This window comes from Euprymna scolopes, chromosome 44 (assembly GCF_053919585.1).
Source record: "Euprymna scolopes isolate OS-2025 chromosome 44, ASM5391958v1, whole genome shotgun sequence".
NCBI lineage: Eukaryota > Metazoa > Mollusca > Cephalopoda > Sepiida > Sepiolidae > Euprymna > Euprymna scolopes.
The window spans coordinates 20,212,745-20,240,135 of record NC_136525.1 but is presented as its reverse complement, the minus strand read 5'-3'; the positions used below and the strand labels follow the sequence as shown (position 1 = coordinate 20,240,135).

Here is a 27,391-nt window from a genome sequence, read left to right as displayed (position 1 = left end):
GTTTCTATCCCCTTTTCATTTATTACAACAATTCTACCAAAAAAATGTAAAAAAAAAAAAAAAAAAAGTGCGTGTGTATGTATGTATATATATATATATATATATATATATATATATATATATATATAATGTTGTGTGTATATGTACACGTAGTGATAAACTCAAACATTTGACATAAAATGAAATGTCAGGAGATACCAATAGGAGTGATGAAGCCCTGAATGGATGGGATTACTGCCGGACACCTGCATCTTGCTGCACAACTCTGCTCTTGCACACAACCAAGACAACCCAAGCATGACATCTTAACAATGTTATTTACCACTGGTTACCTGACTTGTGACCTCCTTCCTCACCTACCTGCAATCCCCTTGATTATATTTTCTGGGGTGTGATCAAGGCCAAGAACAACAAGCACTGCTACAACACTGTTGACTCTCTCATTATGAAAGCTTTCACTTCTATAGACTGATACGGTCTCCAAGATGTGTGACTCATTTCATGGCCACCTTAAGATGGTTGTCTTTACTGGTGATGTTACATTGAAAAATAATGTATGCAACTCTGTTGTTAAGTAAACTACAGTGTCTTTATATACGTTTTTTTCATAGATATAAATATTGTATAAAACAATTTATTAACCGATGAAATTTAAAAAAAAAAAAAAAAAAAAAAAAAAATTGTTTTTACTTATACTATGGAAGGGCTTTGCCCGGTCGTAAAATATGCTTAAATATATTTTAATTTATCCATATTTCATATATATTATTATAGTCGTGATTTCAAAAGTTAAAAAAAAAAAGAAAAGTATTTTGAGTGCCATCAGCTAGAATCGAAACCGAAAGTAAAAATAGCATTCAAAGCTGGTGACGTTACCACTACCAATGTGACACGCGTGTAAACTGATTAAAAAATAAACTTATGAATTTACAAAATGTATAACCAGTTTTCTTTTTTTTTTTTTTTTTTTTTCCTTCAATTTTGACCACTTTTTGTCCCCTTGAAAAATTATTTTAACTTATTAAAGACCCATAGCAGAATGATACATAAAAAATCCAATCATTTGAGGCCCCTAGCGCCACTTTGTGGCTTTTAGTTTTGGAGGAAATAGTTTCAAAATATGAAGAAAGACAGACAGACATATAGCCTTTTATATATGATTTCTAGTTATTGCTAATTCTGCCTCAAACTATTTTAACTGGCTAAAGACCCATAAAAGAAATGGTCCGTAAAAAATCCATTCATTTGAGGCCCCTAGCTCTGCTCTGCGACTTTTAGACATAGTTTGAAAATATGGAGTTTTATAAATTAGATCTCAAACGTCTGTTAGTGTGTCTCGCTAAAACTTTCGACACACGCAACCAACACTGACAAAATTAGTATTGTTGGAAAGCTCAATCTCTTGGCCAAAAACATTAATCCTTTCACTATCAACTGGGCCGTTTTTTACACTGGGGGGGGGGGGTCTTTTTTGTTGCTATATTTGCAAAATTATCAGACACCTTGCAACAATTGAAGCTTAATTTGAATGGTGGTAAAGTCATGTCATAGTGAGCCCGGCAATTAAACCGTTAAATTTTTTTTTTTTTTTTTTTTTTTTCTCGTTCACACAGGTATTTTTTTTTTTTTTTTTTTTTTTTTTTTTTTTTTTTTTTTTTAGGGCTCCATTGATTAATACCCTTACCATAAAACCTCTCCACACCCAGGCAACGCCGGGTACCTCCGCTAATATTATATAAAAGGTTTTTAATTTTTGTCTTATTGCAGGTCACTCAGAAAAGTCCGGGTCTAAATCCTAATGCCACAGAATTCTTGAGTAAGCAGGATGTCCACCATTGGGACGACATTAATGCTGATGGTAATTATAAGTTTTGTTTTTTATTATGCAATCCTTCAAGTTCAAAGTCTGCAGACCCAATATTCTTGAAACCAGTCCATGTATGGATTGTTTCCTAGTCTTTTTCCAACCAGATAGTGAGAAGGGGCACTCATCCACAAGATCTTTTTTCCCTAGTAATTGCTTCAAACAAGGCATGAACTTAATGTAAAGGGCTTTAAAAACTAATTAAAAGTCAAAAACTTGCTAATGATATAAGTAGATGCCAACCCAGACAACAACAATTCTTGAAAACATTTAGAGATAGGCTTGTTGCGGTACTGTGGGCATCGGTGCTAGCCCTGCAAACTAAAAAAAAAAAAAAAAATGACGGCGGCGGAGGATAAAATTTTATACAAAATTTATTTCCTCATAATTGAAAAATAAATGGAAAAAGAAAAACTGGAAAGTTTCTCCTTAATTGAGTCTCTCCCTGCGACTGAGGTAATAAAATGTCCTTTCTGAACTAAAGTAGAAACGGTTAAAATTTTAGGTTGAAAATGACTAAAACATAAAATTCAAATGCTTACTTCAGCAAAAAATAAGAAACGGGTAAAATAAAAATCCATTTCCACATGGAGAATTAAATAACATGTGCGCATGAGTTTAGCGTCCCACGGATGGAATCAATCTATTGTTTACACCCTGCTGGGCTCAACTCGGCTGTTTAATTTATGTGCATAAAAGCTTAAATAACTGGGTTTTAGAAGATTCTGGATTATTATTGTATCTCTACGCACAAGGCGTAACATAGTCCTTTTATCAGGTGTGCAGATAATCAAATCACAACATTGTGTCCCTGCGCATTCCACTAATAATACAAAGTTATTTGTATGTGTAGGAAAGCAAATGTATGCATAGCTGGGAGTTCTTTATACAGCCGCATGCACGCAAATGGGTTGAGTCGAAGCGTCCACAATCAATTGCACGCTGCCATTGTTTCAGCTGAGTAGACCTCGCCAGGACGACAGTGAGGCTACGATGGGCTAACTTGCATAGGTGACGGACAAAGCCAAAAAAATATTGGATCCGGGCAAAACCAGATGTAAACAATTATAGAAATACTTAATTCTGGATTAAAATTGCTAAAAGTACAAACCATAATACAATAGAATAGAAGGTTACAAACCATAATAGAATAGAAGGTTACAAACCATAATAGAATAGAAGGTTACAAACCATAATAGAATAGAAGGTTACAAACCATAATAGAATAGAAGGTTACAAACCATAATAGAATAGAAGGTTACAAACCATAATAGAATAGAAGGTTACAAACCATAATAGAATAGAAGGTTACAAACCATAATAGAATAGAAGGTTACAAACCATAATAGAATAGAAGGTTACAAACCATAATAGAATAGAAGGTTACAAACCATAATAGAATAGAAGGTTACAAACCATAATAGAATAGAAGGTTACAAACCATAATAGAATAGAAGGTTACAAACCATAATAGAATAGAAGGTTACAAACCATAATAGAATAGAAGGTTACAAACCATAATAGAATAGAAGGTTACAAACCATAATAGAATAGAAGGTTACAAACCATAATAGAATAGAAGGTTACAAACCATAATAGAATAGAAGGTTACAAACCATAATAGAATAGAAGGTTACAAACCATAATAGAATAGAAGGTTACAAACCATAATAGAATAGAAGGTTACAAACCATAATAGAATAGAAGGTTACAAACCATAATAGAATAGAAGGTTACAAACCATAATAGAATAGAAGGTTACAAACCATAATAGAATAGAAGGTTACAAACCATAATAGAATAGAAGGTTACAAACCATAATAGAATAGAAGGTTACAAACCATAATAGAATAGAAGGTTACAAACCATAATAGAATAGAAGGTTACAAACCATAATAGAATAGAAGGTTACAAACCATAATACAACAGGTTACAATAAATGAACAGTAATTCCAATCAATGTAATTTTTATATAGATGTAAGCTAAAACAATCAGACAGATTAGAAAAGCTAGTGACACACTTTTGCCGTTGATTGACTCACTCCATACTGACCCAAACTTTCCCACTTGTTAGATTATCATCTGTAAAATAAATAAAACTTTGTTGATTTAGCAAGTGGTTGTTTAATTATAAAACCCACAGTCATAAGAGCGTGTATACTTTGGCACGTGTTTCTAAAGAATATATAGACAAGAAGATAACCAGCTAAAAGTTAATACTGGTATGCCACTCCAGGAGCTGACAAACTGGCCAAAAACTGATAAATAACGTAAGTTTATCTAGTGTGGTGTGAAACTCTCAAGACTATGCATATGAGTAAGGGGGACATAATTTCTAACAGACACTAAACTTCATCTGTAATATAAATCTCGCCTGTCTATTTAAATGTTTGTATGTCTGCCTAAAACTTTTGACAGAGGCGACCGATTTTCACATCGGTAGGATTTTGAAGCTCAGCCCTTTGGACAACAAATATCGAAGAATTGGCTGCAAACATTAACTCCTTCACCCTTAATAAGTAACCATTTTTCTACAAGGAGACGTCACTTTTTTTTTTTTTTCCTTTTTTTTTCTTTTTTCCTTTTTTTTTTCTTTTCTCCCCCCCCCCTTGTGGTATGGGTTCGAGCCTACCTGCCTACTACCCCCTTTTTTTGCTTGCTCAACGCACACCTCCAAACACCCGGGCAATGCTGGGTACCCAGTCTAGTTAATAATACAAACTAAAAGTTTTCATTTATTTTCTGAAATTTCTCTGCATGAAGAAGTGAGCAATTTATGTATGTGGTTAAAACAGAGCTCATATCAAAAATGAAAGTTTGACGGCAAAAATAACAACCTGTGTAGTTTTAATTTGTCTGCTGCTACATTATCCCAGAAGGTAGCTAAATTGATGACCGCCACTAATTAATAGATAACAAAAATTAATTACAATGTCGGCAGATGTCGCTTCTAATGTCTTCGATAAACGTTAGAGGATTATACGATAAGAATGTTTATTCAGGTATGATTTACTTACCGACAATAAACTAAAAAAGTGGTCAAGAAACAAATACATAGCAAATGAATGTTACCAAAGGCAAGGTAAGTCACTCTTCTACTACCTGGATATGTTTTTGATGTTTTAACTTATTTGAAAGCGTTTATTCGGTTGAAACGCAAATTGTGCTAAGAGCTCAAGTTAAAACGATAACAAACAAATTGTGAGCATGAGGCTGCCACCTTTGGAGTCTTGAGAATAGTTCAAAACTCAACTATAAAACCATGTTGATAAAAATCCATCAAAGAAATGTTGCAGTGATATGGATTTTTACCATTTTTATTTTCGAGTTTTGAGCAATTATCAAGACAATAAAAATAACAATCTCATGTCCACCAACTTGTTGTTAGCATTTCAGCCCAAACTGTTTCTAATTGAATAAACACTTTAAAAGGAAGAACACAAAAACTTATCCATGTAGATAGAATAGTAACTTATCTTGCCTTTGGTAACATTTGTTATATATATTTATATCTTTATCTCTTTCTTGGTTTGTCGTCTATATTATTACACATTAAAACATGCCTACTTATTCTTAACACAAATGTACACATTTATAGATAAAGCAGTTATTTCACAGTTGCGCATTACGGGCCAGTGGACAAACGCGTACTGAGATCTTTAAACACATCGACAAACCCATGTGTGCATGTGCGTTATATTACAATACGCCTGTCTCTATCAATTTATTTATTTTTATATATATATATATATATATATATATATATATATATATATATATATATATATATATATACATACACACAAATGCTATGCTGGTAACCACCTTAACTTTAAATTATTTTTCTCACAGGGTTTTCTCTTATCGCTTAGTACTGTTTATATAGCCCCTAGATCATAATATGTACGATTTGCGAACGCGTGTTGCATCTAGCTTTATTCACGTCGATTTTTACAAAATTATTGCTATTTCAGCCCGTCTTGTGTTCGTTCAGCTTTTTTGTATAAAACCGAAAATTCAAAGCTGTGGCAGTTCCTGGCAATTGCACCGGGGAACGTCCAGAAGCAATTAGCTTTGATCAATGTTGGGCCAAACTCCTTATATCCGACAATTGCTATTCAATCTGGACAATGGGTGTGTTTCAGTTGCTCTTTGTTGGCCGAGCGGGTAATGTGTCCGGTTTTGTGCACACTTTCTTTTCCACCTTCGCCTGAAGGCTTTGGGTTCGATCCTAACTACTTACTAAAACTGCCCCCCTCCCTCCACTAGTACACATATAAAAACTTTTAAAGTGTAAGCGTATAGTTGCACATGCAGAAAAGTAACGTTTAATTTGCATCTGCTAAGTTCTAATTTTTTTTTTCAATTTTGACCCTTAATCAGCTTTATTCCACGCGTTCAAATCGTTATATATATATATATATATATATATATATATATATATATAATCTCAAGTTTGAAGTTCGTAAACCAAAAATGAACAGTAGGTTCATAGACTACTCTACACATACAAGGTTACTCTTTTTTATATATATACCAGCCTGGATGCTGAGTATTTGGAGGTGTGTTGATCAAAACAAATGTAAAAAAAAAAAAAATTGTAGTAGGCGGGCAGGCAAGCTCAAACTGGAAGTGGTGAAGGTTTAAATTAAGGCTAGTCAATCGAAAAGAGGGGATGACTTTCGAAAATATAGTTTAAAAAAGTGGCCCCTTCCTAGTAAAAAAAAAAATAAATAAAAGTGCCCAGTTGAGGATGAAGGAATTAATTTTTTTGGTCAATTTTTTTATATTTGTTGTCCGAAGGGTTGAGCTTCAAAATGATACAGATCTCGTCAAAATTTTAGGCAGACATACAAACATATATACATACATCTAAACAGACAGGTGAAGTTTATATTATAGATGATACCTAGCAAGGTGCTAGCAACACTTGAAAGCAAGATACATTTAAAATATGTGTATACCTGGAACTATTATAAAAAAAAAAAATATCTAAATTAATGTTAAAAGTTGAGCTTCAAGTTTACACAATAGTAAATATCTAATTTATATACTGCTTTGTGATCTCAGGAGCAAATTAACTTGCATATTTTCAGTGAGTTTGAAAGCTAATAAAGTGTTTACTCGGTGACCAATGCCTTACATTTAGTGACTCTACTGGCAATTTCCTTACAAGAACTCTTATCACAGAGGAAGTAAAAAAAATTATGGATGAACTATTTATTTATTTTAACACCAGCATAATTATGTTAAATTAGTCCAAAACCATTCAAGTACCTACTTATTTATTGCTAATGCTCTTGTCTGAATTTTTGTTTCGAAACTTGACATAACTCATAAACAGGGCTCTACGGACGTATTTAATTTTAGTTGACCTTTAACAACTAAATATTTTAATTTACTAGCCAGAGCAATGTAATGCTATTTCACTGTTATGAATAAACCAATAATATTAGATGTTTTTTTTAATTTTCGAATTATGAGATAGACAAAATTAAAAGAGGAAATTCAGAAATTTTATTCAGTTTCAATTTTATCAAATATAACTTGAATAAATAGCTTAAATCTTTTTGTTTTTAGATATTACTACTCTGTTGATTTACAGTGTGTGTGTGTGTGTGTATATATATATATATATATATATATATATATATATATAATCCTCATTTTACACAGTTAAAAAAATGAGATGTCATCAAATGATTTCAATAAAAATCAGCAAAAAAGATTTTTCAATGACTAATGTTTTTAAGAGTTTATAATATTCTAAAAAGATTTTTTTTTAATTAAAACTTAAAAATTACATAATATATAATAAATAAATTCTATTTCCGACTATTTTTGCACTTTAGCTTGGCCGGGAAAAAGGGGGGGATGTCACCCCTCTATGGCTGTCACCTGGGGCGGATCGCATCCCCGCCCCCCACCCCCTTAGCTACGCTAGTGGGTATGCACCTCTGAACCCTCAGACTATTTTCGGCCATTTTACAGCTTCCATCAAGGTATGCTCGACCAAACACCAAGGCTATTTGTGTGCTGTATGTGTGCGCGCACTCGTACTAAAGTGACTTATCACATAGGCGTAGTAATCTTTCGCGGACAATTTAAAATTAGATGGAAATGGATTTTTTAAAAATTGCGGATAATTTCGGAAAGACTTTTGGGGGGGGTGAATGTCGATAATACACTACCACATGACTTGCCTTTAAAACCTTAATTTTCATAGAATTTCGGGTGTTATAAACAAATATTACATTCAAAATTGGGGCCGGCAAATAGTTTTTAAGATATGGAAGAAGCATCAACACGTGTTTTTGTTTTTTTATATAAAGTTCATGGTTTTTTAGTTTTTCTTGCTTCATTAGCTGAATATTTTAATAGAATGTAAATTTTTTAAAGAAAAAAAATATTTGAAAATTGACTTACCCAGTAGTAGCTTAAGTTAAATATAACGCTGTATTTAAGAGATAGCAAAATAATTGTTTTTGTTTTTTTAATTTTCTGAAGACCTTAACCGCAAACCACCACTTAGCATGTGTAGTTCTAATGTTATTCCAATGATATTCTTTTTGAAACTTCAAAAGAAGCCGACTACTGTCAAAGTTTTACAAAATAATACCACATGATCAATTTCATTTTAGAGATATTTCTTTTAAAAGCCTTCGTTTAAAAAAGGAAAAAGTATATTGTTCTATTACTGTTTTACTGTTTAAATAATTTGACTTTGCTATTTTAAGAAAATATAAGTTGAAAAAACATTTTTCATTCGCTATTAGAAGAGTTGTCGGTAAAAAAAAACAGTTGCCAAAAAGATAATTTTTATTTTTAGTCACCAACTAGAAAAATCACTCGCAATGCAAGTGATTTACTCACAATGTAGAGCCCCGTATGAAATCACACCAAAGCTATAATTATTTTAAGGTAATGTTTTAAGGTCTATTTTATAAGAAAGTTAAAATAGGTGAGTTGGTAGAACATCAGACTAGAAATCTCAATGTTTGGTTATTTTCTATTCATGGCACTCACTTTATTAGTTGGAGTTTATTATTTACAATTTTTTTAAAGTAATTAATATCTCTGATATTTTGAAATGCTCAATACGTTAGTAGAGCAAATATGTTTTTATTATTACAACCTCAAGTGTATTAACTTAATTCATTACAAATTGTTTCAATAGATAGGATAAGTTATCCATCCATATCATCAGATGATTCAAGTTAAAATAAAAAGGAAAGATATGGTTTTTCCTGATTACATATGGATATTAAAAACCAAGGGAATGGAATGAAGGAAAGTTGGGAGGGAGGGGGGGGGCACAACAAAAATGAAATAAAATTAGAAAGCTAAGGCAAGAGAGACTGAGGTAGGGATAAGAAAGAGAAAAAAAATGGATCATTGAGCATATCAAAAAAGTTTGTTGGATTCTAGATGATGACCTGCACAAGTTGCAAAGCTGAAATGGAGTTAAAGTCAGCAATCGCCTACGACGACTGTAGTGAGGGTACACAGAAGGAGCTAAGATGCATCCAGTTCAAATGGGTAAACAAATACGTTCAATATAGCTTATATAAAATCTCTTTGGGTAGAAAAACAAGTTATAAATTCTGTTGGGGAGATTTTAGAATTGAAGTAGAGAAGAAAGGGAAATAGATAAAAAAAATTAAAATAAGAATAAATGGGTTTTGAGAAATATTATTAAAGTAGGCATTATAAAATGGTGTTCCAGTTTGCCTAGAATTAAGGGACTGTGAAAATGATTGGGGATAGGGGTGTTAGATTATAGGGCAGTGTTAAAATAGATTAGGAGATGAATTTTGAAGGGTGTGGAATCTCTAGGAAAGTGGGATTTTATAGTGGTTTTGGACATCTAGAGTTTTTTAGCTACATAGGTTTAATGATTTTTGGAGAATATTACGCATAGATATAGAAGATGGGGAATTTGAAGGTTGACCGTAATTACATTTCTAAGAATTTTTCAGTTAATAAAGTGTGGTAATTAAAGGTATGAGGAGGATGAGATAATCTCAAAGGAGTGAAATAGATAATTAAAAATTATGATGATCTGCTTGAAAAGTAATAAAGTAAAATAGTGTTCAATGTACTAGTTGTGAGTTAGTGTTGAGAGGGTTGTATCACATGTAGGGTGTGAAGTTGCTAAGAAGGTGGGATTTGTCATGTCTACAAACAAATCCCACCTTCTTAGCAACTTCACACCTTACTGAATGCTAATAACCTTAAGTAATGGCACAAAACTGGATGCTCCACCTGACTAGATGAATTCTTGTCCTCAAATTCGGTATGATCAAGAGGCCACAAAAAAATACTTTAACATATTTAAATGGTCAGTTGGGGAGAGGGAAATAATGTTATGAACTTTACTAACTTGGTGTTTGAAAAGTGAAGAACTTTAATGGAATATTTCTCTGATTTCGTATAGAGGTCAAGTATTAGCTCCAGGAAGGGGCCCTTTATTTCTGAGAACTCCAAAGTAAAATGAAATCTTGTATAATTAAAACAAATTTCTTTATGTCTACATCATCTATTATATATATTTTCAATCTAAGACCCCTTTAAGCTAGACATTAGTTGAATCTTTATACAGGGCCTTAGACTGATATTCTATATATAAGTAGAGATTAGTAATGGTATAAAAACATTTATGGCAAGTAAGCTAGACAGGAAATTTGTTTTAATTCTTGAGGGAAATCATGAGACTATTTATGGATCTGGCCTGTATGTTCAATGAGTGCTTAAAAAAAAAACAAAAAAAAAAACGCAAATGCAGCAAATCTAATTTCCTTGTTAGATTTTCAGTCAGACTTAAGTAGCATCTTAGCTGACAAATCGAACTTTAGTTCTGACTTGACTAGCCAATTTTTGTTTTTGTTGTTGTAGGCAATATAACGCAACCCAAATGACAAGTATGCAAATCTAGTCAAGCCCAAATATTATTTAAGATAACAAATCAAACTTTGCTTCTTCTGACTAACCAAGTGTACGTTTGTTATTGTTGTAGCCTGTTATTGGCTATAATTATATACAAACTAACAGGGAGACTTGATGTTGCCCAGGATTGAATGGTGATTAACAAATATTTCACACTAAGTTTTTGTCATCCAAATTAGTGAAATCATTTATTTTTCAATCAAATCGATTGATTGCCTAATCTAGTTAAAGACCCATCGCAGTGAATCAGGAGGATGCTTCACTGCCTCCCTGCAATGACTTAGTCCACAATACATTGTAGTCTCCATTGAACTGTAGAGAACCTGTTATTGATGATATAATGATCTATGATATAAATCTCGCCTGTCTGTTTAAATGTTTGTATGTATGCCTAAAACTTTCGACAGAGGCGACGGATTTTCACGAGATTGGTTTCGTTTTGAAGCTTGACCCTTTGGACGACAAATATCGAAAAATTGGCTAAAAATATTAATTCCTTCACCCTCAACTGGTCACTTTTCTACAGGGAGGGGGTCTTTTTCTTTTTTTCGCCAATTTTTTTTTCAAAAGTTATCCCCTCGTTTCGATTGACTAGCCTTAATTTAAATCTTCACCACTTCCAGTTTGGTGATGGGCGCAACAGCAAAGGCATCACTTTTTTTTTTTTTTTCACATTCTTTTCCTCCTTCGCGATACGAGTTCGAGCCTGCTTGTTTTCCTACTACCACTCTTTTTTTTTCTGGCTCAATACACACTTCCAAACATCCGGGCAGCCAGGCTAGTTGTTGTATATGAATAACAGCTTGAATCAAAGTTTAAAGTACAAAAGTCAAGTATCCTCCTTTGAATTGTGCTCTAAACAGAAACATTTATTTCGAATGCACACCTGTCATATCAAAGAACCTACTGTGAATTTTATATGCCTGCCCTTTCTGCTTGTGTGGTGATAAAACTTCTCAAAAACACGATGTTAGGCTGTGTAAGGTGTTAACTTCAGTCAAAATCACCACTTCCCTCTTTCATCGGATTTTTTCTGATTCTCAATACTTATTGAAGACATTTTGTTACAAAACCTATCTAAGAACATTGCCAGATATATAAAATACATTTGTGTGAAATTTCACTGGAGTCTACAGGCAATGAACTCCTGCACACAGTTTCCTTTTATATAATAGTAGAGATAGGGATTATTTAAATAATTACATTGCCTATGTGAAATATTTTTAAAGTCCGCCTTTAAAAAAAATAGTATTTTAAATGAATGAATCTAATAGTTGTATTCAAGGCAACCCAGCTAATTTTCATAATTGTGTTTATTGAAAGATTAATGAAGGGTCGGGTCAAATAAGTGACTTGTCCTCTTGAACCCTTCTTGCTTATTAATTTGGAGAACCTTAACCTTAAGATCAAATTTGGTTAAAAAAAAAAAAAAAAATGTCAGCATGTCTGACATAAGAATGACATGGCAAGGCTTTGACATTATTACAACAGGAGAGGGAAAGGGTGGGGTAATCCTAACTTGCTGTAAACTTTGGCATTGCTGGGAGTTCATGCAAAAAGTGACCTATATGACTATTTGCCCTTGAACAATATTAGTCTCTTTTACATACCGTTCCTGCAGTCTTTTGTTTTTGGGGGTTTTTTTTGTTTTGTTTTTTTAATAAGATTTTTTTTTTTTTTTTCTTTTTTTTTCTTATATAAAATTTGTTTTAAAAAAAAATAGAATTTACGTTTAACTACCAAATATATGCATTCTGTAGTTACATATTTTGGATGTTATGAGTTTCAATAAGTCTCTCTGCAGTTCAAGTCTACCCACCCTCTCCATACTCCTTGATCCTTCATGACTATTTTGTGCTGTACAAGCTTCCACTGGTACTACCACATTTTTTATTGTTTAAAAAATTTTATAATAAAGAAAAAAAAAAATTAACAAGGTATTATGGCTTTTTTTTTTTTTTTTTTCTATTTCAACTTACCATTGTTTGTTTTGTTATGTGGGCTACTTTCTGCACTTAAGAATTTTCCAGGCATTTAGCAGTATAGACAACAAAATGGAAAAAGTGATAAATAAAAACAAGTATATAATAATTAAATGTTACCAAAGGCAAGATCAGTCCCTCTTCTACCTACCTCAGAGTTTTTTGTGATTTAAAATAATTTTACAGCGTTCATTTATTTCCAAACATAAGTAGAAATACTGATAGAAACCCACCCAATAAATGTAACTAATATTTATGGAGAGGTTTCGATCAGTATTTTGTTAATTTTTGTTTTTAGCAATTATCGAAATTCCCCAGATGACCGTCTCATGTCATCCATTTTGTTCTTGTAACTTAAGCACTCAACATTACTTGTGTTTTGAAATAAACACTTTAAAATAAGTTAAACCCCCCAAAAGAAAACTTGATCTAGGTAGCTAGAAAAGTAATTTATCTTGTCTTTGGTAACATTTATATTTTTGTTTTTTTAGTCTAAACTGCAAAATGGCAAATTCCCCGTGCCTGTTTTTTTTTTTTTTTTTTTTTTTTTTTTTTTTTTTTTTTATAGAATGTGCTATGATGAACTCGGCACTTGTGTCCTCTCGACTAAACAGAAAAACTCCCTGCCTCCCCCTTTCACTGTTGCGATCCCTAGATGCCAGAAAGTCTTGTACTCTTAATAGTTTCTTCCCTCTGACTGCAAGACTTTGGAATTCCTTCCTTGTTTGCTTTCCTGTATTAACCTGCAGAAAGTTCAATTTTCTGTGAACAGACATCTCACTGCCCAACTCCCCAGTCTCCTATTAGACATGATCCCAAGTAGTATCCCCCTTTACAACTACACTAGTGGGGGTGGCCAGCGTTGCCTGGGTGTGGAAAGGTGGTGTAGTAAGGAACTCCGGTAAGCAGCCTGGGTGCAGAGAGGTGTTTTTAATGATAATAATTAAAAAAAAAAAAAAAAAAAAAAAAAAAATGGTATTAGCGGAGTTGTGTGTGTGTAGGTGGTGTAATAAAGAACGATGGGGGGGAGGTCAAAACAATAGTTGGTAGCCAGGGTGGAAAGAGGTATTGTTGGGGGGGGGGGGGGAAGGTTATAAAAACTGTGACGTCTTAGCCGATGTCTCCATTGCTTGACCGGAAGTCCAAAGTGTTGAAATTAAGTGTAGTCAATTCAACCAAGACAATGACTTTGCGAAAATGTTGACACAAAAACCGACCCCTCTTTGTACAAAACTGCCCAGTTGAGGGTGAAGGAATCAATGTTTTTGGCCAATGTTTCGATATTTGTCGTCCGAAAGGTCGAGCTTGAAAATAATACTGATCTGGTGAGGATCTATCGTGCGTGTCAAAAGTTTTTAGCAGACATACATACATTCACACAAACCGACAATTGAGATTTATATCATAGACTAGCAGGAGGTGCCCAGCATTGCCCGGGGGTGTGTGTGTGTGTGAGGAAAAAAAGTTTGGTAGGCTCGTAGTCGAAAAAGAAAACATGACATGTTACCACTATGCTAAGAGGGCAGAGGAAATGAGAACGGTTTTATTTAAACGATTAAAAAAGGGCGGGTATTTTAACGGACGTCTAAGTTAACACCACGCCATAGAGGAATGGAAATCACACGGTTAATTCTGGCTTCAAGCCAGCTGTCCTATTTGTTTGTTTCCCCAAGATGTTGGAGAAAACCAGCTCCCCATAAAAAAGGGAGGGTCTAAATGGATGGCAATTGTCTGATATGAGAGGTTTCCACCCGGATTGATAAAAGCTGATTGCTTAATGCTGGCATGAAAGGCCAAAAACACCGCTTTCGATTTTTAATTTCGCTTTTATATATGAAAGACACTAACAAACATGTGAGAGCAAGAAATAGCGTGTAAAAGTCGTTCAAATAAGATAGACGGCCTCCTTTTGTAAATCGGAAATATTATAATCTATGAGTATATTAAAAAGTTCTAAGAATTCGCCCCCCCCCCCCCAAAAAAAAAAAAGACTTCGCCGAACATACAAAATAAGTGCACACACACACACACATTTTCACTTATATTTATAGATGGCAATATGCCCCTTTTTTTTTTTTTTTTTTTTCTTCCCCTCTCTCTCTCTCTCTCTCTCTTTCCCTCTAGATTTTTCTGAACTTTTCCTCGCACTTTTATTCACATATCTGTTTCATTGTTACACATTTCTTTCTCTTCGTAGGTTATCAGTTTGCAAATGGTGACATAAACAAACTGGAAGGGAGTAGTAGGGTGTTCTCTCCAGCTGCCGGTTCGGAGCCCCCACTGCAGCCCATCTCTGCTGACTTTACCCCCGCAGCCACCGTCACTGGGCCCGTCCCATTACTGCCTGTCTCACCTGCCCCGCCCCCTGCCGCAGTCACTGACCAGATAGTAAGCGCTGTTAACACTGGACCTGCGGGTGGTGGCGGGGGTGGGGGTGCCGGCGCTGGCACGGCTAGTGCTGGCACTATCATTGGCACCACTGGCATTCCTACCACCTCAAGTCCACTTATTTATTCGACACAGACTGAAACTGCTACATTGCAAGGTAACCTTCTCATTTCAAATTTTTGGTTATTTATAATTCAACCTAATTAAAAAAAAAAATAATGATATATATACAAAAATGTCATATCACAAAAATCGCTTTTTCAGTGTTCTAATTTGGAAAAAAATGTATACTTATTGAATGTATTGTATAAAAGAAATGTACGTGTATATGATCAGCGAGAGGGGAAAGGTAGTTTCAATAGATGTTACACTAACAGCTAAAAAACAGACTAGCTACCAAACCTATCAAAACAAATTCCTTGAACTTAGGGATAAATATTCCGCATACAAAACCATCTATACAAATGGCTCAAAAATAACTGAAAGACTAGGAGCAGCAGCAAAAATGCTTAACACACACAAGCAAGTCCGATTACCGGACGGTGCCTCTATATACACCGCAGAGTTACAGGCTATTAAGATGGCTCTAGAACTAGTCCGAGAGTCTAGCGAGAATAAATTCCTTATCTTCAGTGACTCCATGTCCAGCTTAATGGCATTGAAAGAAAGGAACACAAACCATCCGTACATCGTGTAAATTATGGAAATATACCAACACCAAGTAAAGGAAAATAAAACGATAATATTAGCATGGATACCGAGTCCTGTTGGCATAAAAGGAAATTCAGAAGCTGACAAACTGGCTAAGGACAACAAATCTGACTATCAAAAATGAAAATCCCATACACAGATAGGAAAAACAAAATAAACTCCTACATAAAAACCAAATGGCAAAAACTATGGAATGAACAACTAAACAACAAAACTTAGAGAAATACAACCGAATATTGGACAAGACAGAGCCATAATACCAATACGAAAAGTAGACACTATATTTACCAGAATTCGAATTGGTCATTCAAGACTAATACATCCACGTCAACATCCACTAACCATTAAACACGTATTAATGGGATGCAAAAAAAAATATAAATATTTGTGTGAAATATTTCAAGGAACAAAACCTTCAAGCACTATTTGGAAAACCTTATAAAATATTAGCTTTTCTAAGAAAACCTAATAAAATATTAGATTTTCTATTAAAAAAAAAAAAAACTTATAAAATATTAGTTTTTCTAAAAAATAAAAAAATAAAAACCTTATAAAATATTAGATTTTCTAAGAAAAATTAAACTTTTGGAACGCATTTGAAAAGAAAAAACTAGAAAAGAGACTTAGAAATACTAAATCTTAATTAAAAACAATCTATTACCTAAAGTCTCAAATGAAGAATATTCTCTTCACATTTCATGGCATGGAATGACCTATAGGGTTGATGTGCCACTAAACAAAAACTTACCTTACCTTACATGGGCAATGTTAGGTAGCTCCGCTAGTGTGCATGTGTGTTGTAGTTATGATAATGTGTAGTGAGAGTCTTAATGGCACTCATTGAATGATCGTAGGAAGATTAATTTTGGGCCCGTGTCCACAAGAGGAGATTTATTTGATTTGGTCACATTGAATTAATAGATGAGTGTTCTAGCGTTAGATGCAGAGGCATTGAAAAAGCATGTATAGGACAAGGAAAACGTAAGGAAGTGGATTTGAGAATGAGGGGTAAAGATCTGCTCTGAGATAGGTTAGTTCGGAGGTCAATGCCTAAAAAAAAAAAAAAAAAAAACACCCAACACATGCCATTATGTAAAATCTCTCTTGCTTTATCTTTCTCTCTTTCTGTCACATCCCTGTTAGTATCTACAGAAACTCGTATGGTTTGGAGGATAGACCCCCACAATTATTACATTCACTCTGAGACTACATTAATCTGATTGGTATATTTAATATCAGTAAACGTGTTACAATATCAAGGGCTCTTTTTTACAATATGACATTTTAATTTCATGCATTTTATAAAATAAAGTCTATCAACTTTTCAAGGTCAAATCCAATTAGCAATTCATTTCTAAATGAGGTTCAGGCCATGGAGTCTGAGTCCTCATTGATTGGTAGAGAAACATCAGATGTGCTGCAATGTGGGAGTGACTATAAAGTTACTAAAAAAAATATTTAATGTTTATTTACGTCCCCTTACTTTTGGGCTTGCAAACTTTTTATGGAAGGAATCGACAAAATGATCAATGCATATTATTTAGTTTTAAATGTGCTTTTAACATGTGACTTGCACAGGAATGAGTTTCTTTCGACTGAAAGAATTTCGATGCTCCTCCTTGTAATAGAAATAACACTTTGTGAACCTTTGCATGTTTGTATTATTTTGATTAATCGGACAATTCTCATAATGGGTGTTATTGACACAACGTTTCAGTTGCGCACCCAACGACCTTCTTAAAGTATTAAAAGAAGGTCGCGGGGTGCAGCAACAGAAACGTTGTTCCAATAACACCTAAGAGGAGAATAATTGTCCGATTAATCAAAATAAAGCAAACATTCACCTCTCATCTCAAAAACTTCAGAATTGCTTTCTTTGCATCTTCGACATTCATAGATGCATGTTCTGTGATGTGTCTTTAAAAAAAAAAAAAAAAAAAAAAAAAAAAAAAGCTTGGCATGTGTTATATATATATATATATATATATATATATATATATATATATACATACACACACATAAAAATATAGGTTTAAAATTCCTAGGGATATTAACTTCAACATATCGCTGATTCAGCACTTGCATAAGCCGATTTATTGCTAGAAAATTCCCAATTACTAAAAGGAATTCAACTTTGGTCTTGAAACATAAATTTGGATCATCAGTAATGATGTGTGTATTGGGTTGGTTTTCTTTATTTTGCTTTATCTTTTTTTCTTTCTTTCTCCCCCCCCCCCACACCTCCCCGTTAATTATGCAGTAAAGATTTAAAACTTTTAAATAACTTATGGAATGAGGGAGTTAGATGATTTTTATTTTTATCAACGAATAAATAATAACGAACACTTAGTTTTTTAATTTTGTTATTAAAAGTGCAGATAAAAACTAGTTGTTATCACTAGGGCTAGGACAACAGCATATTCTTTTCATTGTTTTGACTCTCGAATGTGTATCCGTTGATATCTTATATGCTTTTATATAGAGTGCTGGGGTTCTTGGTTGATTAACTGTGTTGGGTATATACTCGAGTCAAAACAATGAAAAGAATATGCTGTTGTCCTAGCCCTCGTTATCAATATCTGTATAATTTTGTTAATTTTTATTGTATATTTTTCAATCTTTTTTTTTTTTTTTTTATATATATATATTTTTATTTCAATAAATCGCTTCACAATAGAAATACTGAAGAGCAATGAAAGTGAAGGAACTGATTTGTCTTATCGTTTCTGGTAGCACTACACCCAAAGTTAAAAACTATGTTAGCCGACTATGACCGATTTATACTTTGGAATTCATTCTTTAGTTTATTTACTACCTAACATTTTTTATGCTCTTTCACAGCTTAAAAACTGTTTCTTTTAAAAAATTTCTCGAAAAAGTGGAGGAGAAAGAAAAAACTATATTGGAACTCTAAAAATGTGAGCGCCAAATCATCCTGAAATGTGTGACACTCCTGAATATCCATCTTAGCACATCAGTTCAACGTGTAATGAACACATCAAATTGGTAGCTGCATAGGAGTAAATTGTGGTTATTCGTTTCATTATTTAGAGATTCAGGTTCAAACTATTGTGTTGCTAGTGTGACAATTTCCAATTATTTTTTTTTTGTTTATTTATTGTTTTTAGATGAAAGTCCGGCCCAAGTTGATGGCACCTTGTCGGATGAACAGATTCGGAAAATGCTCAAAAGTCAATTGGAATACTATTTTTCTCGGTAAGTTCCTTTGCTTTCCAAAAAAAAAAAAAAAAAAAAAAAATTCTCTTAAAACAACTTGTTTCAAGATTGCTAACAGGATTTAAACTGTTTTACAAATAAAGTTCATATGAACTGAAGATAATTTTCTATGTTATATATATATATATATAATATATATACATACACTATGCATACTTATGGTCTGTTGAGTCATTACCATTAAACAAAAGTTTCGTTATTTCGATATTATGAGAGAACGAGAGACAGTTTAGTAATGGTCACATGATTTCTCAACTTGCACCACCACCACCTTTCTCCAGCCTTTTTAGGCACACACCCTCCACCCCCTGCTATCTAATATAAAATAACTTGTTTATTTATTACTATCATTTTTTTTTTTTTTTTTTCAAGTGTCTTAATACCGTTTCTTATTTACCTAACACCACTGAAGATCTTTTCATGGGTAAGCTTTAAAAACAAAAACAAATAAACAATTTGTTAGCTGAGTTTCTTTTTTTTTTTTTTTTTTTTTCCCCACTACGTTTAATTAATAAGATGAGAGATAAAAATTCGCTGAAGCCTATCTTGAATATATTAAAAAAAAAAAAAAAAAAAAAAAAAAAAAAAAAAAAAAATGGACAGCAACACGTATGAATAAAAAAAATTTTTTTTTTTTTTTTTTCTCAATACAAATTTGGAACAATTATTAAATTACACAACCAAGTTGTATGTATTAAATTATTTTTAATGCCAATATGTAAAGCAAACTACATTGTTTGGAACTATTCAAATGTTTACCCATTTATTTTTTTATGATGTATGTCCTGTTTTGAAACATGTCATAAATTTTACATTATGCTAAAGTTATAATTATTTTGCTATGTTTAAGAATCTTAAGTTCAAGCAGATTAGTTTATAGAATGTAAAACTGAATATTTCAAAGCTTCTGTTTCAATTTCCAGTCATGGCATTTTTTTTTAGTTGGGAATTTATTAATGCCATATTTTCCAATTCTAAAAGTAATTTTTTGGAATGAGACAAATTTTGCACATAAAAATAAATATAAAAATTGTTACTGCCAGACAAAATATTATTTTATTGACTATTATGCTGGCAATGATGTTCTTCCCACTCCTTCCTATTTTTTTCCTTAATCTAAAACTTGCTGTTTAGTTATGTAGGATGCCATTTTTAATAAAAATGACATGCTACATAACTAAACAGCAAAACTCCTTAAAATGAGCAAAGTTCCCCTGCTCAGTTTGTAGGGAAGGGATTTGAGAGCACCTGTTTTTTTTTTTTTTTTTATTTATATATGCTAGCAGGCCTCGCAGCATTTCCCAGTCGTAAAATTTGCATAATTGTTTTAATTAATGCAAATTTTTTATTATAAACAGAAATACCATAAGTATTAAACTTAACGTTAAATTCCTTTTTTAAAAAAAACAAAACAAAAAAAAAATAAGAAACTGAGACGTGCATCCAAGTATTGTTTTTCTAAAGTTCACTTGTAAGTTAAAAAAAAAAATACTCTAGTTGACATGGAAACCAAAACTTAAAGACAGTGAGTCAAATATGATAACCATTAGATCAGCTTTACACTATCTTTATAAAGTGGTTTCAAACCTACTTATTCCGTAACATAGAGGAGCTGTCATGTTTCACAAACCCGCATGCGCAGTCATGAAACAGTTGGCGGATAAAAATCCATATGACATATATATATATATATATATATATATATATATATATTATAAATAAAATCTATATCTGCAAGCATTGGGTACACAAAGTGCAGTAGAATTATTGGAAGTATAACAAGTTTGTGTGTAAGACTATGGAGATGAATGAACTCAGATGTGGAGAAAATATTTGGATGGTGAAGTTATTTATGTTACCAGGAAGTTTTGTTACTTTGGTGATACCATTAGAGAGCCTGGTTAAGCAGGTGCTAATATGATTGTCAGGATTAGGAGTGGAGGAAAAGTATTTAAGGAACTTTTGCCATTACTAACCAGCGGAGTGGTGCCATTTTCGACCCAGAGGAGAGCTTATCGTGTGTGCGTACTACAATGTATGAAAGTGAAATCTAGTTAGTGAGTGAGGCTTAAGGATATGCGTTGCATGGAGAAAAATATTAGGCTGATACAATGGCTGTGCAAGCATCTGATAACATCAGAGGAAGATTAAATCTGGACATTATGGGGAGATGTGTAGACCAGGATTCTTTGTTGGTTTGGTCACCTTGAAAGAATCGGAGTTTTTATGTAAGTAGATGCAGAGCAGTTGAAATATCAGGTTCATTTTACAGCAGAAGGCCGAGGAAGTGTTTAGAAGGATCTGGCTAGAGATAAGTTAGTTCGGAAGTCTTCTTTTTTTCTTCTTCTTTTTTTTTCTTTTTTTTTTTTTTTCTTTTTTCTTTTTTTTTTCTTTTTTCTTTTTTTTTTCTTTTTTCTTTTTTTTTCTTTTTTTTTCTTTTTTCTTTTTTTTTTCTTTTTTCTTTTTTTTTCTTTTTTCTTTTTTTTTCTTTCTTTTTTTTTCTTTCTTTTTTTTTCTTTCTTTTTTTTTTCTTTCTTTTTTTTTTCTTTCTTTTTTTTTTCTTTCTTTTTTTTTCTTTCTTTTTTTTTTCTTTCTTTTTTTTTTCTTTCTTTTTTTTTTCTTTCTTTTTTTTTTCTTTCTTTTCTTTTTCTTTCTTTTCTTTTTCTTTCTTTTCTTTTTCTTTTTTCTTTTTTCTTTTTTTTTCTTTTTTCTTTTTTTTTCTTTTTTCTTTTTTTTTTTCTTTTCTTTTTTCTCTTTTTTCTCTTTTTTTTCTTTTTTTTCTTTTTTTTTCTTTTTTTTTTCTTTTTTTTCTTTTTTTTTTCTTTTTTTTCTTTTTTTCTTTTTTTTCTTTTTTTTCTTTTTTTTTTTTTTCTTTTTTTTCTTTTTTTTCTTTTTCTTTTTTCTTTTTTTCTCTCCTTTTTTTCTTTTTTTTTTTTTTCTTTCTTTTAAGCTATTCAATGCGTGCATATATAAAATTGACGTTAACCCGATTATGATGGTGATGAGGCCAACAACTGATGATTTGGGTTTTTTATTTTCAGAGAGAATTTGACATCGGATACGTATTTGATGTCTCAAATGGATGCTGACCAATATGTGGCCATATCAGCTGTTGCCAGTTTTAGTCAGGTTCAGAGGTTGACCAGTAACCTGGATTTAGTCGTAGATGTTCTCAGAGGTAAGTAAATCATACTGTCCATGGTGACAATGTTGTTTATTACAGAAAATAAGTTTTTTTTTAATATTCTTTACAATTTCAATCCTTGCTACTTATGCTATGTTTTTCAAACATGCTGGGTGATTGTTTGTGCCAATAAACATAAAATGTTTTTAAAAAATCAAGCGTACAATAAATAACTTTTTACTACAGCCAATAACTTTTTTATTATTTCATCGCAAATGTTCGTTTTTTACAAGCTGTTAGCTAACAATTCATAAAACCTGAATATTTGCAATGGACTGAACAGGGTTAGCGCAGACTTCAAAGGTCCTTGAAAATATGGAAGATATTATGAAAAGACGTTGAAAATTGCATTGTTTGTATTCAGCAAAAATTTGTCGAAATATAAAAAATAAAATCGAAATACTATTGAATTGTTTAAGAAATACCATTAAAATAGTTTTAAATATTGAAAATAAAATCAAATTACATTGTTTTGTAATTGCATAACATTTGGCTTTCGGGACAAGATCAAAGTGTAGTATCTGTTCTTCAGATGCTGCACTTCAATTACTTGTTCTGTCACTGGAGAATATATCCTTCACGACTGAGACAATTTTTATTTTTGTTTCCTCACGTTAGAAAACGACCCTGGTGTCTAACTCTGTCCTGTGGGGAGGCGTTGTAAATAGGAACATTATTGTGGATACAAGAGTAACGTCTCTTTTATCACAAAACTACCTGATGTTTTTCAACATTGGGTTGTTTTATAATAAAGGGACGTAACTCTTGTATCCACAATGCCAAAAATTAAAGATCTAAAAATGAAAAGAACACCGCAGATCTACAATGGGGAAAATAACATTCAATCGTGCTTGGTTGGCCAAATTATAAATGGGTTAGGGAATATAAATATGATTTTCCACGGCCATATTGGTGTATATGTAAAAAGTCATTTGTTTGGAACAGAATGGATGAAAGTTTTGTGAAATCGCACATGGTTGGTATTAAATACAAAACAAATAAAAGCTGTAAATAGTTGACCAGATTTGTTGCACGTTAGAGAACTTTGTGTAAAAAAACTCTGATATTTATAACTACTTCATGAAATAGAGAAATAAATGAAAATGACTTTTCTGTTAAGTTTTTGTGGTTTATTATATCATTGTTTATATATCAAATTTTGTTTTGAAAACTTGACTTTCATCTGGAGAATGTCTTGAAAAACTTTGAATAGACCTTGAAAATGGACATTGAAAATCTGTACGAACCCTGTAAAGAGTATTTAAAACTACTTTAAAACACAATGAGCTAAGTAGAAAACTTATTGGCTATGGTAAAAAAAAATTTATTTTTTTATTTTTTTTTATTTTTATTTATTTATTTATTTATTTTTTTTCCTTTAGCCGTTTGTTGGCTTAACTGCACAATTTCGGAATGATGTGAACCTATTTGGCCACTACAAATGCATCAATAACCCACTAAGTCCCAGGGTAGCTAAATTTTTTACTAACGAGTTAACTGTATGTAATGAATAAAAATGAATTATAATACATAAATTGAAACAGTTATTTAGAAAGCAAAATAGTGACTCTTCTATACATCTGATATGTTTTAAAAATCGAGAAGTTATACATTCAAGATAAAATTTACATACTATGGTAAGGAGAAAAGTAATTCACATAAAAACGTTACTTTGCACTTTTGGCAATAAGTTGGTGGCTTATTAATGCAAAACTCAATTTATATAAATTCATGCATCATCGAACAAATCAAATTTCACAATTTTTAAGAGAATCCCAAAAATTCTTGGAGAGAAATTCATGAATGTAAAAGGATTTTATTTTTTCTTCAGAGTATGCAGTAGTATATCTATATCTGTGAAAGTGTCTGTCTGTTTACATTTCCCTACGCAATAACTCTGTCAATTTTCAGTCTTGACTTAAAATTTGATATACAGGGTAGTGAGATTTGGTAAAAATTTTGTAATCAGTTTTCGGCCAGAAATTTGGCTTTTATGGGGTCAAAGTTGAATAATTTGACCTTTGAGAACTACCAAACTCCTCCGCCAATTTTGGGTTTAAACAATTGAAATTTTAGATATAGACTTCTTGGGCATGGATCTAACTTAATAACATGATTTGAGCCCAAAACAAATGTTAAGCGGTCATAATAGGCGTAAAAGTTTTTAAAAAAAAATTGACCTCTGCAGTCTCTACCAAATTACTCAGACAATTTCTAGTCTAAACATTTGAAATTTTACATAAAGGGTATTCAGATAGGGTAAGCTTTTTAATCGGTTTGGGTCAAAAATTTGAGCTACCAATATATAAATGTATGTTTGCATGTCTGCCTAAAACTTTTGACAGAGGCGATGGATTTTCACAAGATCAGTATCATTTTGGAGCTCGACCCTTCAGATGACAAATACCGAAAAATTGGCTAAAAACATTTTCTTCATCCTAAACTAGGCACTTTTCTACAGGGAGGGGTCACTTTTTTCACTGATATTTTTAAAAGTCATCCCCTCTTTTCGATTATCTAGCCTTAATTTAAACCTACGTCACTTCAGATTTTGATGGTGGTTGTAATAGTAAAGACGTCACTTTTTTTCTTCTTCTCAACACACACCTCCAAACACCCGGGCAATGCCGGGCACCCATGCTAGTTTTATAGATTCTTAAAAATAATTTGAAAGGACCTAATGCATTAATGTAAGTGATTACATCATCAAATATTTTAATATAAAACATAATTGTTGATTATCCTACATTATTCAAACTTGTCATTCAGTTTAAAAATTAAAAATCTTTACTTTGTATATTCTAATCCATTTTTAGTCAATAAAGTTTTAGCGCAATAAAAAAAAAAAAAAATCTGGCACGTTTCAAACCTTGAAGGGAGATGTAGAGGTTGAAGCGAAATTGGATCATATACCTCAGCAACAGGCTAGACTCGAGTAGCTTTGGAGCTGAACGAAAAATCCTCGGATCTCTACCTCTGTTAAGGAGGTTATGTTTTTCATCAAGTTTTATTAGCTACTACACAGATGTAGGGGAAGGCGGCACTCCATTTTCAGGATTACTTCACTCATCTTGTGAATCATTGTCCGAGAAGAAATAGATATATTGTCCTGTTCAGTTCTAGGAGGTCTCGTCCTTAAAAAAGGAGGTTAGTTTATTGCTTTGATATAATGCTTAAAGTGTTTATTAATCGTCCTGGAGACCAGGGTTAAAGGTCAAGTCATGCCAAGGAGTCAGAAATGGTACTTGATGGCCCCCCCCCCCTTTGCTAAACACTCAGCATTATAGGGTGAGGGTCAAGGTTAAGTGGAGTAATTCTAGGAAAGGAATAGTGCCCTCTCCTACATCTCAGCCAAAGAGTAAAAAAAAAAAAAAAAAAAAAAAAAAAAAAAAAAAAATGGTTTTACGTTTTTTTTTAATTTTTGAGATGTTATTTGTATTTGGATTCTTCCGACTACTGTTCTCCTTAAATGTCATTTCCACAACATTTCAGTTGATGTAACCTTAAGAAGGAGGTTGGAGTTGAAGAATGCAAATAATACAAAAAAAATCGCTTGATATCCCTTTCCGAAATACTCAGAATTATGAATTGGGGCAATCCTGGAAATTTTGTGCCCTCCCCTAAACCTCTGTAGCAACTAATGGAAAGGGAACCTTCACGATGCCCTTGATTATAGTGTGTCACTTAGCTTTTTTTTTTTTTGTATATATATTTTTACATAAACATTTTTTTTTTTTTTTTTTGTATTCAGAATGTCAAAATGTTCAAGTTGATGAAAAAGGTGAAAAGGTCAGACCAAATCATAACAGATGCATTGTGATACTTAGAGAAATTCCAGCCACAACTCCAGTGGAGGTGAGTGACACTTCCTTTTCTTTTTGTTATTTGTTTTTTTGTTTTTTTTTTTTTTGTTTTTTTTTTTTTCTTTCTCTCTTTGTATCTATTTTTCTATTTCTCAGTTCTTTTTTATTTTTATTTACTTACTTATTTATTTATTTTTTTCTCCAGGAAGTTGAAAACTTATTTTCTGGCACGAATTGTCCCAAATTTGTGAGCTGTGAATTTGCCCATAACGATAATTGGTATGTGACTTTTGACTCTGACGAAGATGCACAAAGGGCTTACCAGTATTTACGAGAAGAAGTCAAGTCTTTCCTTGGCAAACCAATCATGGTAAGATACGTTGCGCATACTTTTTTGTAAGCACTTGGTTTCTACTTTACAGGAGATTTTTTGCAAGGTTGGGAAGTTAATTGAAAATTTAAAAAAAATCATTTGGTACTGCTTTACCAATGGTCACAATATAAATTTGGATTTCAAGTAAAAACACTGCTGCATTTACTTGTAATGCTGAAATAAGTTAAATGGATAAAAATTACAAAAAAAAAAAAATGATCAACCAAGATCTATTTTATGAAAGAAACTTTGTGTGAGAGTTCCCTATGGACTCAAAAACGGTTTGAGTCGATTTTAATGAAATTTCACAAAAATGTAGTTTATGTGCCTGGCAGTGTTCTTAGATAGGTTTTGGGAGTTCCTGTAAAGAAGTAGAAATGAATCCTTCTTTAAGTTAAACAATTAAAAATGACTGACATCAGAAAAAAACTTCCCCTTTTTTCTTTCTTTTTTTTTTTTTGCATTGCATGAAAGGATATCAAGTGTTTTAAATGCAATTTTCATAGTAAAGAAACACATTTTATTTTTTCATATTCCTCCTTGATGTGGAAATTGATTTTCGAGATGTATTTCAGAAACTGCATTTATCAAACAATTAATTTCATTTGCAGAGTAATACATTGTAATATTTTGTCAAATTAAAATCTAACAAGCAAAGGCGTGAATTTTCAGCTTTTTAGTTCTGTTGGTGGGGTTATAAATTAATTGACTGTTACCTTTTCAAAGGTTCTCCGGGCAAATTTCTCTTTAGTTGACCTTTTCACAAATATTTTTGTTTATTAGCTAAACCTACATGATTTGGGGAATATAACTTCATTTCATGGCAAGTACGTATATGATACTATAAAAAAAAAATTTTTTTAACGTAATTCTTGATATGCAGTAAATTTTATATTAAGACT

General features: G+C 32.3%; 1 protein-coding gene across 11 annotated transcripts in view; it reads left to right on the top strand.

Moving 5' to 3' along the window:
* The window catches only part of LOC145268724 (uncharacterized), a 132,026-nt gene that overhangs the window by 85,421 nt on the left and 19,214 nt on the right, over positions 1-27,391 (top strand). For all 11 annotated transcript variants that reach the window (XM_080124289.1, XM_080124291.1, XM_080124285.1 and 8 more), the window contains 6 exons: positions 1,768-1,858; positions 14,991-15,338; positions 19,021-19,108; positions 22,171-22,307; positions 26,065-26,168; positions 26,322-26,486. In XM_080124289.1, the coding sequence (XP_079980415.1) occupies positions 1,768-1,858; positions 14,991-15,338; positions 19,021-19,108; positions 22,171-22,307; positions 26,065-26,168; positions 26,322-26,486 (933 nt within the window). The remainder of the gene's footprint in view (positions 1-1,767; positions 1,859-14,990; positions 15,339-19,020; positions 19,109-22,170; positions 22,308-26,064; positions 26,169-26,321; positions 26,487-27,391) is intronic.